The sequence below is a fragment of the Halichoeres trimaculatus genome, unplaced genomic scaffold (assembly GCF_033239565.1).
Source record: "Halichoeres trimaculatus isolate MK-OKI-2021-1 unplaced genomic scaffold, fHalTri1.1 fHalTri1_scaffold_13, whole genome shotgun sequence".
Classification (NCBI taxonomy): Eukaryota; Metazoa; Chordata; class Actinopteri; order Labriformes; family Labridae; genus Halichoeres; species Halichoeres trimaculatus.
In genome coordinates, this window is record NW_027437191.1 from 27174548 (window position 1) to 27191578 (window position 17031).

At 35.2% G+C, this 17031-nt stretch overlaps 1 protein-coding gene across 2 annotated transcripts; it reads right to left on the reverse strand.

Moving 5' to 3' along the window:
* Nucleotides 1–279: 279 nt before the first annotated feature.
* Nucleotides 280–13118, reverse strand: pbk (PDZ binding kinase). 2 transcript variants are annotated; one of them, XM_074685390.1, is made up of 7 exons: nt 12933–13118; nt 5462–5638; nt 5147–5286; nt 4856–5025; nt 2755–2884; nt 1752–1943; nt 280–687 (listed from the first exon to the last, which is right to left on the reverse strand). In XM_074685390.1, the coding sequence occupies exons 2-7, from the start codon at nt 5626–5628 to the stop codon at nt 452–454; spliced, it is 1035 nt and encodes a 344-aa protein (XP_074541491.1). In that variant the 5' UTR covers nt 5629–5638; nt 12933–13118; the 3' UTR covers nt 280–451. The 2 variants fall into 2 exon arrangements, with proteins under 2 accessions (XP_074541491.1, XP_074541492.1); XM_074685391.1 differs by lacking the exon at nt 12933–13118 and adding an exon at nt 12744–12919.
* Between the last annotated feature and the right edge of the window lie 3913 nt (nt 13119–17031).

Sequence of the window (17031 nt, forward strand, 5' to 3'; positions counted from 1 at the left end):
GTTTTCTCTCTTTGTGTTGCTACATTTCAGGCTCTAACAAGCCTTGAGGAGGGAGAACCTGGGGAACACTTTAAATCTAAGTTACTCATTTGAAATTCCCGACTTTAAGATGTTAGAGTAATTTGCATTGTTCCAGCGTAATAACAGACTTGCAGATCACTGAAAAATATTACAAAGGTCAATAAATCAGAGAAGATGAAGACTTCGATAAAGTCATGTGAAATTTTATAGAAGTTCAGGAAGACAAACATACAAAAGACTTAAAAAAAAACTGACGCTTTAAAAGGCAAACTTACAGAGAAAAATAATGAAAACATACAAACAGTTGAAATAGAAGAAGAAGTGGATCAGAGCTCACTTTGAGACTTAAAACGTAGTAAAAAAATACAAGTTTATAAGAATACATGTGTTTCAGGTGGTATCTAATCCAAATATCCATCATGTCTGTTAATTAGTCAATAATCTTCACCTCACAGGGTGTTTTTGTCTCCACCAGGACGTTGCTCTCCAAAGCCTGGACCACCTGTGCAGCTGAGGGCCTCTTCTTGGGGTCCTCCTCTGTGCAGAGACAGAAAAGCTCCACCATCCTCTGGTACGAGCCACCCAGAGCCTCCACGTCCAGCGACGGCCTCGTTCCCAACCGCTCGTAGTACTCGTCCTCATCAAAACATTCATCGAACGAGTTCTCTGAGAGACAAATGGTTTCAGCACATGGTCAAAATGAGTGACTCTTCAGTGGATTAAATCTTATGTTCAAGAGATTTTAACATCACTAAATCAGGTGAAAAGACTGAGTTATTTACAAGGAGACAGGTAGAATTAAGAGAAATGTCTGGTTATAAGAATCAGTTTAGACTTTTTGAGACATATTGGTCATAATTTCCTTTGTAGGCAGTGGCCCCTGGTGGGTCTTAAAGGTACAGCAGGTGATCAGTGACAGAAAAAGCTTACTTTACAATGGGAAACCAAACAACAACAAAAAGCCCTAAAAAAAGAAAGAAAATCAAAGCTATGGAACAAAGAGTCAAAAATACGAAATCAAAATTAGAAATGTGATTAAATCAAAAAATATATAAATAATTCAATTTAAGCGATATAAATTCAAAACCATGTGACAAAAAGTCAGTTATAAGATTAAAAATGAAAAACATGAAATAAAAAGTCTAAATGGTCGCAAATAAATGTTACTTGAAACTTTTGTGACAAAGTGCCAAAAATTATAATAAATAATAGTAATGAGATAAGTCAAAATTACAAGTAGAATAAAAGTCAGTTTGAAAAATTCCAAATTGAGATTAAAAGTCTGAATCATAAGATAAAAATTTTAAATTGTTAAATAGAGTCAGAAATAAGAAACATTAAATTCAAACTATGAGACCAACATTTTAAACTATGGGATTAAAAAGTTGAATCCATAAAAAAAAGACAAAAATTATGAGATTAAAATTTAGAATTGTGACATGAAGAATTAATTGATAGTTTAAATTTTAAAATTATGATATCAAAGGTATAAATTAGATAAGGCAAAATAGTGTGAGAGTTGAAATTATGAGACTAAAAGTCAGAATTATGAGAAAAAACTAAGCTCAGGGGCAAATTAAGATTTAATTTTTAAAAAATATTGGCATGTTTTTTTCCCGAGGGCAGGAAGGAAACACTGCAGATGTGCTCAGGTGTAAAATGTTACTGCACCACGTCTTTACTCAACACTAGATACAAATGTGAAAAGCATGATATTCAGGCTTTGTTACCTCCATCTTCTACATCATCGTCATCATCCTCCAGCATCTCCAGGTGAGGCATGGCCAGCGTCATCATCTCCCACAGGGTCAGACCGAAGGCGAACATGTCTGCCTTGTCAGTGATCTCTCCCCCCTCCTCGTCCAGAGCTTCCTTTGGTTTCCACGGCTCTGTGCCGATGTACTCTGCCTTTGGATCAGACACTGGAAGACAGGATGAAGGAAGCAGAAACTTTCAGATGGAATGCAATTGTAGAAAACTCAAAATTATGCATTCCATTTATTTGGATCATTTTATAATTGCAGAATATTAAAGACCTATATCTCTGCTATAATTTGACTGTAAAGGAGTAAAAGAGTGAAGGATACGACAGATGTGGGTCACACATGAGGTAACTGTTGCCTGCAGTCTAAGTGTAACCACCTGGGTTTACATGTCACAAACAACGTTAATCAGATTTTGTAAACACTTGTTTTCTCTGGACTGTTTTCTGCCAACTTTCAGCCTTAACTTAAAAATGATCCCACGTGAACTCAGTAATTGTGTTATTGTTAAGAAATCCTGTGAAAAGACTTAAAGTAGGCACTGATCACATTAATAGATTCCTCTTGTTTTTATGTTTGGTAACATCCCGTCCAGAAGGTGGCAGTAATGCACCTGAGTTTGATACAGTGTGTTGGTTTGCTGCTGTTGATTTACAACTTATGTTGTGTCTGATGATGTTCTGTACAAAAGTTGAATCATATTACAGAATAAAACACTGATTCTCTATATTTTTGACAACTTTGGGCAGGAAACCATCAGCTGTGTCTGAAATTGAACAACTATTTCCTGACCTTCTCTGATTAATATTTTCTAAGGACCTGAGGAGATGAAGCTTATTGTTTATAAGATGATCTTGCGACCAATCAAAAAGCTCTGCAGGAGATGTTTCTCATCCATTGACTCATCGCCCATTACTCTGATCTTGTTATGCTGATAGTTTGTAATTCAAACCGTGATTGTGATCACTACCTCTCATGTTCTCATCCAGCTGCAGAGACACGCCAACATCGCAGATCTTCACGGTCTCAAAGTCGCCTTTGATGACTACGTTACAGGACTTCATGTCCCCATGGAGAAGTTTCTTCTCGTTGTGGAGATACTGTTAAAAAAATGAAGACACAACAATCAAAAACATTCCTGACAGTCAAAGCCAAACCACATCCTTCTGTGTTTATTTGTTCTGTTAAGCTCTCCTCATTTGGTTAAATTAAATTAAGGAGACAAAAAGAACTGGGGAGAAGGAAGCCCCAATCTTGGGAGTGTGTTTTCTTCCATGGATGTTTTATTGGAATCAGATCATGAATCTTCTGTTTTTTCAACTTGAAACAAGGAACTCTCAGAAAGACATCATTGAGGGGCTGAAGGTGGATTATCCTTCTTGGGCACTTAATCAAAATAAATCCACAATGAAGTTGTTTTTTAACAGGTTTAAACTAGGGATGCACCGATACAACTTCTGGTATTGGTGTAGTGGTGACCCTCAGAGCTGGATCGGTATCGGTGGGAAGGGGCTGATCCAGGCAACCAGCCTCACGTGTTTCTTTACTGGCACTCTTGGTGAAGCGTTGTTTCTCCCAAACTGCTGCTAAACATTTTTAATATTTTATGGTTTAAATAAACATAAACTTCTGTAATTCCATTTACTTACTTTTTTGTCTTTTACCCAAAACATTACCAATCTTGTTAGCGCTGGGAAGATATCGCTATTCTTGCGATTTGATTCTATTACGATTTTTGAGGTGCCCATTTGATTTAAATTGCGATTCTTTGATAATTACAATTTTTACTTTTCTTTTTAAACACCAGACAAGTGCTGGAGAAAAATGGCAACTTTTTTCCAATCCAGTTTATAAACAAAGGCTGAAATGAGGAATTTGAATTAGAAAAATAAAGAAGATTTTTTGACAAAGACTCACGATTTTGATAATATCAAACAAAAAAATTTCTATATATCGTATTTCAATTTTTTCTTCCACTGGTATCAGTATCGGTTGGTCCCCCCAAAGCCCAGGTATTGGTATCTGAACCAGAAAAGTTGGATTGGTGCATCACTGGTTTAAACTTTTCATGTTTACACACAGTTCAAAAGAGGCCAGTCCACAAACAAACACACACACGCAATGGTGTGATGTTCATCTAGGTGTTATTGTATCCAATCCAGACATGACACTCTGTAAACACCAGACGCATAAAGCCCAACACAGATGAGAACAAGCCGAAGCTTTGTTTTCATGAGGTTGAGGTTATAAATCTAATCAATTTAAATCAATGTGGAACATGAAAGTGTGAAACATTACCTAAAACTTTGCATTTCAGAAAATAGTGCATTATAGTCAGAGAAGTATTTACAGTGAAGTGTTTAGCAGGTTTTGGAATATACAAGAGAAACCGCCGGTTTAGATCACCGTGAAAGGCTGATGATGATTTACTCATCTCAATAAAGACATCTACATATGAGCGCAGATTTTTTAAAAAAAGTCTGTCCTTTATCAACAAGTCCAACATGAGCAATAATGTTTTTTGGCACAATGTCACTAAGGCCAATCAGCGTTTACACTTCTTGACTCCCTGGAACACAGATATGATCAACATGACCTCCATTTCTCCTCCTTTTAAGGACAAAACTTTTTGCAAATGTGAATTTTCTTTTTGGTTTTATAAAGCTGAAGTACTTCAGACTGAGACCTCTGTGTAATTTACTATTTACAGCAAAATGAGACTAGCCAGAGATGTATAACAGCCAAAGCATACCATCAGTTTACACTGACCACATCGAGCTGGACAGGAAATCAGGCACTCAAACCACATCAAAAAATCCCGAAACTTTCAAAATAAAATAAACTGTGTCAACACCTGATCGTATTTAATTTTACAAAACAACAAACCGAGGTAATGAGTGGAGCCAGGCCAGACAGGTTTGAGGTTTTACAGCCAGACACCTACAGAGAGAGGCTAAGCCGGCATAGGAAGTGCAGGAACCCAGTCTTGCAACATCAGTTGTACAGCAGTCTTACTATCTGCTGGATCGAACATGCAGCCAGTATAAGTTCAGGGATGACACATGATTTACCTGAAGGCCTCGAGCGACATGCAGAGCTACTTTCTCAATCTTAGCTGCAGGAAAAGCTTTCAGTCCTTCCTCTCTCCTTTTCTCGATCAGGTCATTGAGGGATTGTTCTCCTCCGTACTCCATGGCCAGACACTTGGATCCATCTTTAGCCGTAGTGAAGGCACGAAACCCTTGATGATTGGAGAGAGGCACTGATTAACAATAACAGAATATGAAACCTTCTGCTTTATTCTATACTTGTGACACGCTAAGTCACGGTGAATGTACTGTGATGCTGCTTTCACATCTCACCAACAATATTCGGGTGGTCGATTCCCTTCAGGATCTTTGCCTCTGCATTCAGACGCTTCTGGTAAACTGCCAGCTGTTTGGTGGCACACTTAGAGTTGATTTTCTTCACAGCCCAGGGAGATGCATTCATTTTCCCCACCCTATATAGTCCACAACACACAGCTTAGCTGATCTGATTTTACCTTACATACACAAAGTCTTGCCAAACTTAAAAAAGGCCACTTGTGAAAAACAACAGTCAATATAGGGAAAGTAAGGGGACTTGAGAAAGATACAGGTGATGTGATAAATGATTCCATTAGATAACAAACAAACCTGTTCATGAGGTAAACATTGACCCCAGTCCCACAGCCCAGCTTCTTCATGAAAGGTGAAGCTGGGATGGTGATGGGGGTCCCTCCATTGCTTCCACTGCCCCTCACTCGGGTGACTTTAGGGGTCTTGAACACGTTGTCTTCTGGGCTTGAGACAGATGAAGCCATTCTGAAAGGACTGCACAAACAAATGCAACTTATATTGGAATCAAAGATCATGACACATGCAATATTGTTGCAGTTACAGGTTAAATGCTGAAAAAATTAGCTCTGTTTACACTGTATTTGACCTTTCATACACGCTTGCACAGAAAAAGTAGTAGTTGATTATCTCCAATAGATTTAAGATTGGCTGCATGTAAACATAATACTCTCTTTGTTTTATTTTCATTCCAACCCAAAGCCAGGATGTGTCCTTTTATAGGTCTGGTTTGCCCTTTTAGGTCATAAGGAGGCATCAATTTCAACTTTTGGCTTTTCAACCAACTAAAAACTCCCAACAGAAGCTTTAGTTGGGAGACAATGCCTGTTAGTTGTTTGAAAAGTTAGCCGTATAAAAACCTTTCAGATATATTTCGTCATGGAGTGTTTCTAACGGGAAATCTGTGTACGAAAACATAAAACAATTATTACGCTACATTTTGAACTGGGTTTAGCGACTGCGGTCACGCCAGCTGCGCTTTGGAAACACTCAGTCGCGCTATCTACGCTTAAAACTCGCGTGCGCATTTGAACCTCCTTGTACGGTAAAGCTTTAGAGTGGCTCTGTGGTGCATTCAAGTACATCTCGGAAACTTGGGAATCTGTATAGAAATGTGTTTCACTTGCTATTATACCATTTTTTGGAAAACATGCACTGGTCATTAAAACATTCTTTGAATTGGTCAGAAAAACCTTTATATATATATATATATATATATATATATATATATATATATATATATATATATATATATATATATATATATATATATATATATATATATATTGTTTGTGTGTTTGTTTGTTTTTTGTTTTCTACCAATTCCACAAGATTCTTGTTCTACATGACCTCAACTACCTTTGTGGTGATTTTCAAGTTGTTTTACTGCAGATTTTTCTGACAATTTGAAGTTAAAGTCAAGCCCAGTATACAATGTAAATGACGCTTCTTTATGCAAATTAAAAAAAATAATATAAAATAGAAATCAAATTGTTTTCTGCAAATTACACCAGATTCTTCTTGAACATGTCTCCACCTACCTCTGTGGTGATTTTCAAGTAGTTTCACTGCAGATTTTACTGACAGTTTAAGGTTAAAGTCAAGCCCTGTATACAATGTAAATGACACTTCTTTATGCGAATTTTAAAAAATTATATAAAATAGAAATCAAATTGTTTTCTGCAAATTCCACCAGATTCTTGTTCTACATGACCTCAACTACCTCTGTGGTGATTTTTGAAGTAGTTTCACTGCAGATTTTTCTGACAGTTTTAGGTTAAAGTCAGGCCCTGTATACAATATAATGTATGCTCCTTTATGCAAACTAAAAAATTAATATAAAATAGAAATCAAATTGTTTTCTGCAAATTCCACCAGATTCTTGTTCAACATGACCTCAACTACCTCTGTGGTGATTTTCAAGTTGTTTCACTGCAGATTTTTCTGACAGTTTGAAGTTAAAGTCAGGCCCAGTATACAATATAATGTACACTTCTCTTTGGAAATTAAAAAATTAATATAAAATAGAAATCAAATTGTTTTCTGCAAATTCCACCAGATTCTTGTTCAACATGACCTCAACTACCTCTGTGGTGATTTTCAAGTTGTTTTACTGCAGATTTCTCTGACAGTTTAAGGTTAAAGTCAAGCCCTGTATACAATGTAAATGACACTTCTTTATGAGAATTTAGAAAAATTAATATAAAATTGAAATCAAATTGTTTTCTGCAAATTCCACCAGATTCTTGTTCAACATGACCTCAACTACCTCTGTGGTGATTTTCAAGTAGTTTCACTGCAAATTTTTCTGACAGTTTTAGGTTAAAGTCAGGCCCAGTATACAATGTAATGTATGCTCCTTTATGGAAATTAAAAAATTAATATTAAATAGAAATCAAATTGTTTTCAGCAAATTCCACCAGATTCTTGTTCTACATGACCTCAACTACCTCTGTGGTGATTTTCAAGTAGTTTCACTGCAGATTTTTCTGACAGTTTGAAGTTAAAGTCAGGCCCAGTATACAATATAATGTACACTTCTCTTTGGAAATTAAAAAATTAATATAAAATAGAAATCAAATTGTTTTCCGCAAATTCCAGCAGATTCTTCTTGAACATGTCTCCACCTACCTCTGTGGTGATTTTCAAGTAGTTTTACTGCAGATTTTTCTGACAGTTTAAGGTTTAAGTCAAGCCCAGTATACAATACAAGTTCAACTTCCATTGACAAATTTTAAAAATGAATATAAATAGAAATCAAATTGTTTTCTGCAAATTACACCAGATTCTACTTAAGCCTTGTGCACTGCTATGGCTGAAAACAGCCACTTGGGGTAAAATTTTATCAGTTATTTGACCATAACTTTACTTGTATTACAGCAAAATGAATGAATTTTGGGCAGGAACCTTATTTTTACATGCATTTTGAAAATACGATTTTAAAAATTTTCAAAGGGTTAAAAGCCACTGTGGACAACTTTACTGTACACTCGTCCTGTTAAGGCTGTTTTCAGCCACTAACTTCCAACTGCTCTAAAAACCCATCCAATCAGTATTTTTTTCTACTTTTTTCACTAAAATCTCTTAATTCACTTCTGCCCTGCTCAGAACTACCAAGCATTGAAAAATAATTTACAAATTTTAATACCTTAAGGGCAATGAAACTGATAGAACATCACTGATTATGGGAGGGTAAAAGACAATGACCTATATTCCATATAAAATGCCATCAGGAACCAGAAATTTTTAAAGGGTTATCATGGTCTTACATATGTCAAAGATTTGTCGCATCATTGATTTTTGATCATTTCTCATTTTTTTGTAGCATCAATTTTTTTTTCGAAATATTAATATATATTAATATAAATTAATAAATTTGATTTCAGCCATAGCAGTGCACAAGGGTTAAGTAGAATCTGGTGTTATTCGCAGAAAACATTTTGATTTCAATTTTATATTAATTTTTTAAATTTGCATAAAGAAGCATAAATTACCTTGTATACTGGACCTGACTTTAACCTTAAACTGTCAGAAACATCTGCAGTGAAACTACTTGAAAAGCACCACAGAGGTAAGTGGAGACATGTTCAAGAAGAATCTGGTAGAATTTGCAGAAAACAATTTGATTTCTATTTTATATTAATTTTTTAATTTGCATAAAGAAGTGTCATTTACATTGTATACAGGGCTTGACTTTAACCTTAAACTGTCAGAAAAATCTGCAGTGAAACCACTTGAAAATCACCACAGAGGTAGTTGAGGTCATGTTCAAGAAGAATCTGGTGGAATTTGCAGAAAACAATTTGATTTCTATTTTATATTAATTTTTTAAAATTTGCACAAAGGAGCGTATATGATATTGTATACAGGGCCTGCCATCAACTTCAAACTGTCAGAAAAATCTGCAGTGAAACTACTTGAAAATCACCACAGAGGTAGGTGGAGACATGTTCAAGAAGAATCTGGTAGAATTAGCAGAAAACAATTTGATTTCTATTTTATATTAATTTTTTAATTTGCATAAAGAAGTGTCATTTACATTGTATACAGGGCTTGACTTTAACCTTAAACTGTCAGAAAAATCTGCAGTGAAACCACTTGAAAATCACCACAGAGGTAGTTGAGGTCATGTGTAAGAAGAATCTGGTGGAATTTGCAGAAAACAATTTGATTTCTATTTTATATTAATTTTTTAAAATTTGCACAAAGAAGCGTATATGATATTGTATACAGGGCCTGACTTCAACTTCAAACTGTCAGAAAAATCTGCAGTGAAACTACTTGAAAATCACCACAGAGGTAGGTGGAGACATGTTCAATGAGAATCTGGTAGAATTTGCAGAAAACAATTTGATTTCTATTTTATATTAATTTTCCTCATTGGCCTATGGAAGTTTAACTTGTATTGTTTACTTTGCTTGACTTTTACCTCAAACTGTCATAAAAAACTGCAGTGAAACTACTTGAAAATCACCACAGAGGTAGTTGAGGTCATGTTGAACAAGAATCTGGTGGAATTTGCAGACAACAATTTGATTTCTATTTTATATGATTTTTCTAAATTCCCATAAAGAAGTGTCATTTACATTGTATACAGGGCTTGACTTTAACCTTAAACTGTCAGTAAAATCTGCAGTGAAACTACTTGAAAATCACCACAGAGGTAGGTGGAGACATGTTCAAGAAGAATCAGGTGGAATTTGCAGAAAACAATTTGATTTCTATTTTATATTAATTTTTTAATTTGCATAAAGAAGCATACATTACATTGTATACTGGGCCTGAGTTTAACCTGAATCTGTCAGAAAAATCTGCAGTGAAACTACTTGAAAATCACCACAGACGTAGTTGAGGTCATGTTGAACAAGAATCTGGTGGAATTTCCAGAAAACAATTTGATTTCTATTTTATATTAATTTTTTAAATTCGCATAAAGAAGTGTCATTTACATTGTATACAGGGCTTGACTTTAACCTTAAACTGTCAGAAAAATCTGCAGTGAAACCACTTGAAAATCACCACAGAGGTAGTTGAGGTCATGTTCAAGAAGAATCTGGTGGAATTTGCAGAAAACAATTTGATTTCTATTTTATATTAATTTTTTAGTTTGCATAAAGAAGCATACATTACATTGTATACTGGGCCTGACTTTAACCTAAAACTGTCAGTAAAATCTGCAGTGAAACAACTTGAAAATCACCACAGAGGTAGGTGGACACATGTTCAAGTACAATCTGGTGGAATTTGCAGAAAACATTTTGATTTCAATTTTATATTAATTTTTTAAATTTGCATAAAGAAGCATAAATTACCTTGTATACTGGACCTGACTTTAACCTTAAACTGTCAGAAACATCTGCAGTGAAACTACTTGAAAAGCACCACAGAGGTAAGTGGAGACATGTTCAAGAAGAATCTGGTAGAATTAGCAGAAAACAATTTGATTTCTATTTTATATTAATTTTTTAATTTGCATAAAGAAGTGTCATTTACATTGTATACAGGGCTTGACTTTAACCTTAAACTGTCAGAAAAATCTGCAGTGAAACCACTTGAAAATCACCACAGAGGTAGTTGAGGTCATGTTCAAGAAGAATCTGGTGGAATTTGCAGAAAACAATTTGATTTCTATTTTATATTAATTTTTTAAAATTTGCACAAAGGAGCGTATATGATATTGTATACAGGGCCTGCCTTCAACTTCAAACTGTCAGAAAAATCTGCAGTGAAACTACTTGAAAATCACCACAGAGGTAGGTGGAGACATGTTCAATGAGAATCTGGTAGAATTTGCAGAAAACAATTTGATTTCTATTTTATATTAATTTTTTAATTTCCTAATAGAAGCATACATTACATTGTATACTGGGCCTGACTTTAACCTTAAACTGTCAGTAAAATCTGCAGTGAAACTACTTGAAAATCACCACAGAGGTAGGTGGAGACATGTTTAAGAAGAATCTGGTGGAATTTGCAGAAAACAATTTGATTTCTATTTTATATTAATTTTTTAATTTGCACAAAGAAGTGTCATTTACATTGTATACAGGGCTTGACTTTAACCTTAAACTGTCAGAAAAATCTGCAGTGAAACCACTTGAAAATCACCACAGAGGTAGTTGAGGTCATGTTCAAGAAGAATCTGGTGGAATTTGCAGAAAACAATTTGATTTCTATTTTATATTAATTTTTTAAAGATGCATAAAGAAGCGTAAATTTTATTGTATACTGGGCTTGACTTTAACCTCAAACCGTCAGAAAAATCTGCAGTGAAACTACTTGAAAATCACCACAGAGGTAGGTGGACACATGTTCAAGTACAATCTGGTGGAATTTGCAGAAAACAATTTGATTTCTATTTTATATTAATTTTTTAGTTTGCATAAAGAAGCATACATTACATTGTATACTGGGCCTGACTTTAACCTTAAACTGTCAGTAAAATCTGCAGTGAAACAACTTGAAAATCACCACAGAGGTAGGTGGACACATGTTCAAGTACAATCTGGTGGAATTTGCAGAAAACAATTTGATTTCTATTTTATATTAATTTTCCTAATTGGCCTATGGAAGTTTAACTTGTATTGTTTACTTTGCTTGACTTTTACCTCAAACTGTCAGTAAAATCTGCAGTGAAACTACTTGAAAATCACCACAGAGGTAGGTGGAGACATGTTCAAGAAGAATCTGGTGGAATTTGCAGAAAACAATTTGATTTCTATTTTATATTAATTTTTTAATTTGCATAAAGAAGCATACATTACATTGTATACTGGGCCTGAGTTTAACCTGAATCTGTCAGAAAAATCTGCAGTGAAACTACTTGAAAATCACCACAGACGTAGTTAAGGTCATGTTGAACAAGAATCTGGTGGAATTTCCAGAAAACAATTTGATTTCTATTTTATATTAATTTTTTAAATTGGCCTATGGAAGTTTATCTTGTATTGTATACCGGGTTTGATTTTAATTTCAAATTGTCAGAAAAATCTGCAGTGAAACAACTTGAAAATCACCACAAAGGTAGTTGAGGTCATGTAGAACAAGAATCTTGTGGAATTTGTAGAAAACAAACAAACAAACAAACAAACAAATAAACAAATATATATATATATATATATATATATATATATATATATATATATATATATATATATATATATATATATATATATATATATATATAAAGGTTTTTCTGACCAATTCAAAGAATGTTTTAATGACCAGTACATGTTTTCCAAAAAATGGTATAATAGCAAGTGAAACACATTTCTATACAGATTCCCAAGTTTCCGAGATGTACTTGAATGCACCACAGAGCCACTCTAAAGCTTTACCGTACAAGGAGGTTCAAATGCGCACGCGAGTTTTAAGCGTAGATAGCGCGACTGAGTGTTTCCAAAGCGCAGCTGGCGTGACCGCAGTGTTTAGCGAGACGGTTTTCAAATGATGTTTTAAATGACTGTTTACAGACAACTCGAAGCCAAATGTGACTCCACAAAATTAATTTTGGACTTCACCGATGGCAAATCCGACCAGTCTATTTCTACAACATTAAAAACTAAATCAAAGAGAAATTTACTTTCTTTTTTTCCAAACAACTGTCGTAACTTCGTCAACTAACGCAGCGACAAGTTGAAAGTTTAAAAGATCACCCTTTTAACACCAGCACCATCGATATTGACTTTTTTGTTACGAGTATAATAAAATAAAAATAAAATGAGAGCGTTTAAGTTAATAGTTCCAAATCTGCTTGAAAATCTCGTATTACCTTGGTTTTCTTTCACAGACACAACAAAACTTCTCCTGTAGAACCGCCAAACATTCAAACTGTTTCCGCCTTCTGTACGGGTGCAGCAGAGGGACAAGCTAGACGCAAACCGTTGGCGGTCGGAAAGTTCTCTCTGCGAACACAAATTCTGTTTCTTTGACCACTTTGAGAAACGTGTTAAACTGTCTCTGTAGTACTACAAAAATCAACGTCCTTTTAGTGGGTAAGTGGAACTACTGGAATCTTAAATGCTGAGTGTAGAGAAATGAATTTGAAATCTGAAAGCTCCTTAAATATTTGACTTAAATAACCAAAGTCACTGCTAACAAACTGACCTGCTTGGTGGCAAAAATCTGCCTTTCGACCGGAACTTTCCACAGGAATTACGTGCATTTCTACCGTCAGAACTAGGATCTAAAAACTTAGTCCTGAGGTAGCAAATTCACCCCTGAAGATAGCCCAGGATGTCCAGGAACTCTGGTAGGACCCACAAGCTAAACATTTCTGATTGGGTGGAGCATTTCCCCTTTTTGTGCATGTGTTTCAAATTATACTGTGTTATTGTGGCTCATTTGCACAGGTTCTGAAAGCTCAAAGTATTCCTTTATTGAAAACCACATGGAATTGATTGGTTAACATGTCAAATATGTGATCAGCTTTAATAGAGAGAAGACAAACACTGACTGAAGATTCAGTTGCATTCAAATTCCCCCCAAAAATATTTATCTTCAACAATTTAAACTAAATATCAATCAAAAGAGTTATTAAACATAAAAAGATTAAATGAGATCATTTAAGTTATCTACAAATAAAACAGTCCCAAACAAAATCTGCAGGTTTTTACAGAAACAATGGGATGGGTACCGAATTAGGTACTGTAATAGGTGCCAACTGAATTCTACCGATTCATGTAAAATCAAAAAGTACCATGTTAAAGTAACTAAACACATCCTTGTGACTGTGAGAGTGGAAATGTAGGTGATTTTACATGCTGGACATGAACACTGCATTGCAAGGTCATATTTTGAAGAATGAATATGTTTGATATATATATATATATATATATATATATATATATATAAAATTTAAAAAATGATACTTTTTTACCACATAAACACAAAAAAGTACCAAAAATTGGTACAGTTGTGTACAGATACCGGTTGCCAGGTACTGGGCATTGGTACTGTATCGTTTCAAATGTGAAAGGTACCCACCCCTAGAAACAAACAACATCCATGGAAGGTAGAAGTTTTAAGTCAGTGCTGAATAAAATGAAAATTTTTAACTGAACAAAAAGCTCATTAAATCAAGGCTTAGACTATGGATTTGCTTTAATGTACTTTAAAAATCTGTAAATCAATGTCTTAAAGCAGCGGACTTTTCTGATGAGTTGATGTTGGTGTGGAAGATGTCAATCACTGGAGATGGACTGAAGCAGAAGGCCTTCCAACGTTTTCATAGTTTGCTGTGCTATCCTCTCGAACCCAGTCCACCTGTCAGAAACAACAGCTGAGCTCAGACTGAAGACACACATGTTGAATTAGAATAAAGATACCTGACAACAAGATTGTATTGCTAACTCACGTTGACATCATGAGGTCTTTGTCTCCCTGGAAAAAAACAAAAACAAAGAGACATTCCAGCATCAAATAACCTGCTGGTGGAAATCAATCTGATCTCATGTTGGTCTGAATGTGCGCACCTTGAGCTCTGAAGAGGAGAACTATGATCAGAGGGATGAGGATGAGTTCAACCACACGCAGAGCCAACATGAGGTAGTCCAGACCAGAACAACATCTGCATTCTGACAGAAGCAGGAAGAAATACAGTAAAGTTGATCAAGGTTTTTTTTTTTTCTTAAAATAAGACGTCAACTGCGTTCTTTGCTGTGTTTTGATAAAAAGTGTTAAGTACGTACTTTTAACATCCGTAGCATCCTTGTTTTCAGACGCTGGTGTGGTCTGTGCTGTTTCTGGTACTGTAGTTTTTGGATTGTCATGATTGTCGTCCTCAACTGAAAGGAAAAAAAACACATCTTAAAAAAGTCACATTTATTAAATCAACAACATAGTGAAATTACTGTTCTTGACTTTTAACAGATTGAGATACACTTGCCTGATTTACCTGAGGTCTGCTGGCTGAAGGGAAACAGATACGTCTTGTTGTTTACAGTCACTTCACACTGCAGTGAGTTATTTCTCAATCTGATGAAGTGATCCAGCTGAAAGGTCACATCAGCGATGGAGAAAACTGGTACTTCCACCAGATCTTGACTTCCTTTCATATTTTTACCCTCATACACCCATTTCACTTTTGGTGTAAACAGTTCATCTGTCCAAACAATGCAGTAAAATGTCAACTTATCTCGGTCCTTTCCTTCAAACACTGTTAAAAGATGGAAATATTTTCAGGAAGACAAAAACAGTCACATAAAGGTTTAAACTGTGATCAAAACCATCATGAAATGAGATGAAAACATGAGGATAGAAATACTCACTGGTAAGAGGAGACAGAAAATAATCAGCATCAGGAACTTGCCTTCCCTTTGGTTTTACCTGTCGACAGGTATAATAACCATAATCTTCAAACGTGAAGTTCTTTATTAGCAGAGAGCAGTTCTCTGTCACACTCAGTTTGTCTGATTGAGCACCAGCATTAACATAGAATTTCCCATCAGTAACCAGCTCTACTGCTGCTGACTTGTCTATACTACGGAAGTGCCACACAGTGGAATTACACTCAGGTTGATTTTTAATCACATTTCCACAAGACAAAGTGACATCATCTCCAAGTCTGATAATGTGATGGACCCTTTCAATTCCAGCTGCTGCTCCTTAGACAAAAAAAGAGAAAAAAAAAATCTGTTATGTTTAAACTGTGTGTGATGCTAATTCTTAACCCTTAATTTATAAGAGCTTTACAAAAGGCCTCCAATAATATGATACTAATCTTCTTACCTGTGAGCTGAAGCAGTGCTGTTAGAAACAAAGAGATCTGAGAACAGCTAAACTCCATAGTTCTGATCCAAAGACCCTCTTCTTGTCACGTTAGTAAATGTCTGAGTTTGTGTTTTTTTCCTTTTCAAGTGAGATGCTAAATCTACTTCCCTTTTCAATGCATGATGCCACTTCCTCACTGTGTTGAGTTGGTATGCTGCCAAAAATATTTCATGATCTTTCCTATGAGGGTTGAGTTTGAGGTTTAACTATCAATAAAGTTTCCTCCCAGTTTCCTCTGTGATGTTAAAGTGATCAAGAGTTGAAGTTGATCATCGTTCATAGTTTCTACTCATCAAACTACAGATAATAAGCCTTCTTCAGTTCACATTGTATAAGTCTTAAGTGACAAATATTTGCCACCTTCTAAAATGATGAAGAGGACAGAGGAAGTTACAAAGTTACAGGTGTGAAGATTATTAGATTAATGTCTAAAAGGGCAGCTCCCTTTCTGAAGATGGAGTCAAAGATAAGTAGAGACACATCATTTGACTTATAAAGTGGTTTGGAGCTTATTTCACAAATAAGCTCTGTTACACATCAGATTTAATTTACAGTTCGACACATAAGTGTAATAGATTCATTATTAAGTCAGGTCGAATATCTCTGTGACCTCCACGCGGCCGTCCTCCATCACCCTTTCCTGCAGCCGAGGTCGACTTAGAGCGTTCCACAGCTTCTGTTTCAGCTCCATCACGCTAGAAACATAGTCCTTCAATAGAGACCAGAGGAACACTATTAGTAAAAGTTCACAACACATATTAGATGTGACAATTTCTGTAAATACACCTTAATTACACAAAATAGACTCAAGAGTGTCTGTTGTAACACCTTAATGACCACATTAGACTTAAAGGTGGATGTTATTACACCTTAGACTTAAAAAGGTGTAAGAACTGACACTTAAAAGTAATTGTTATAACACTTTAATAACACTGCTTAAAAGTAAAAGTGTATGTTATTACACATTTATAACACAACATCAGCCTTTAAAGCCTGTAATATTAGCGCTTAGGCTTATAAAGGTGTCAAGTAAAGCCCTTTGCACTAAAGATGTGCATTTTTTGTGGAAATACCTCGCACGTTATATAGTTTTTTTGAAC

Excerpts from the sequence above, each read along its gene's own strand:
- pbk (XM_074685390.1), bottom strand. The coding sequence starts at position 5,628 with ATGGCTTCATCTGTCTCAAGCCCAGAAGACAACGTGTTCAAGACCCCT. Across the intron at positions 1,944-2,754 it reads GCTGGATGAGAACATGAGAG|TGTCTGATCCAAAGGCAGAG; the intron begins GTAGTGATCACA and ends CCTGTCTTCCAG. Across the intron at positions 688-1,751 it reads CGATGATGTAGAAGATGGAG|AGAACTCGTTCGATGAATGT; the intron begins GTAACAAAGCCT and ends TTTGTCTCTCAG.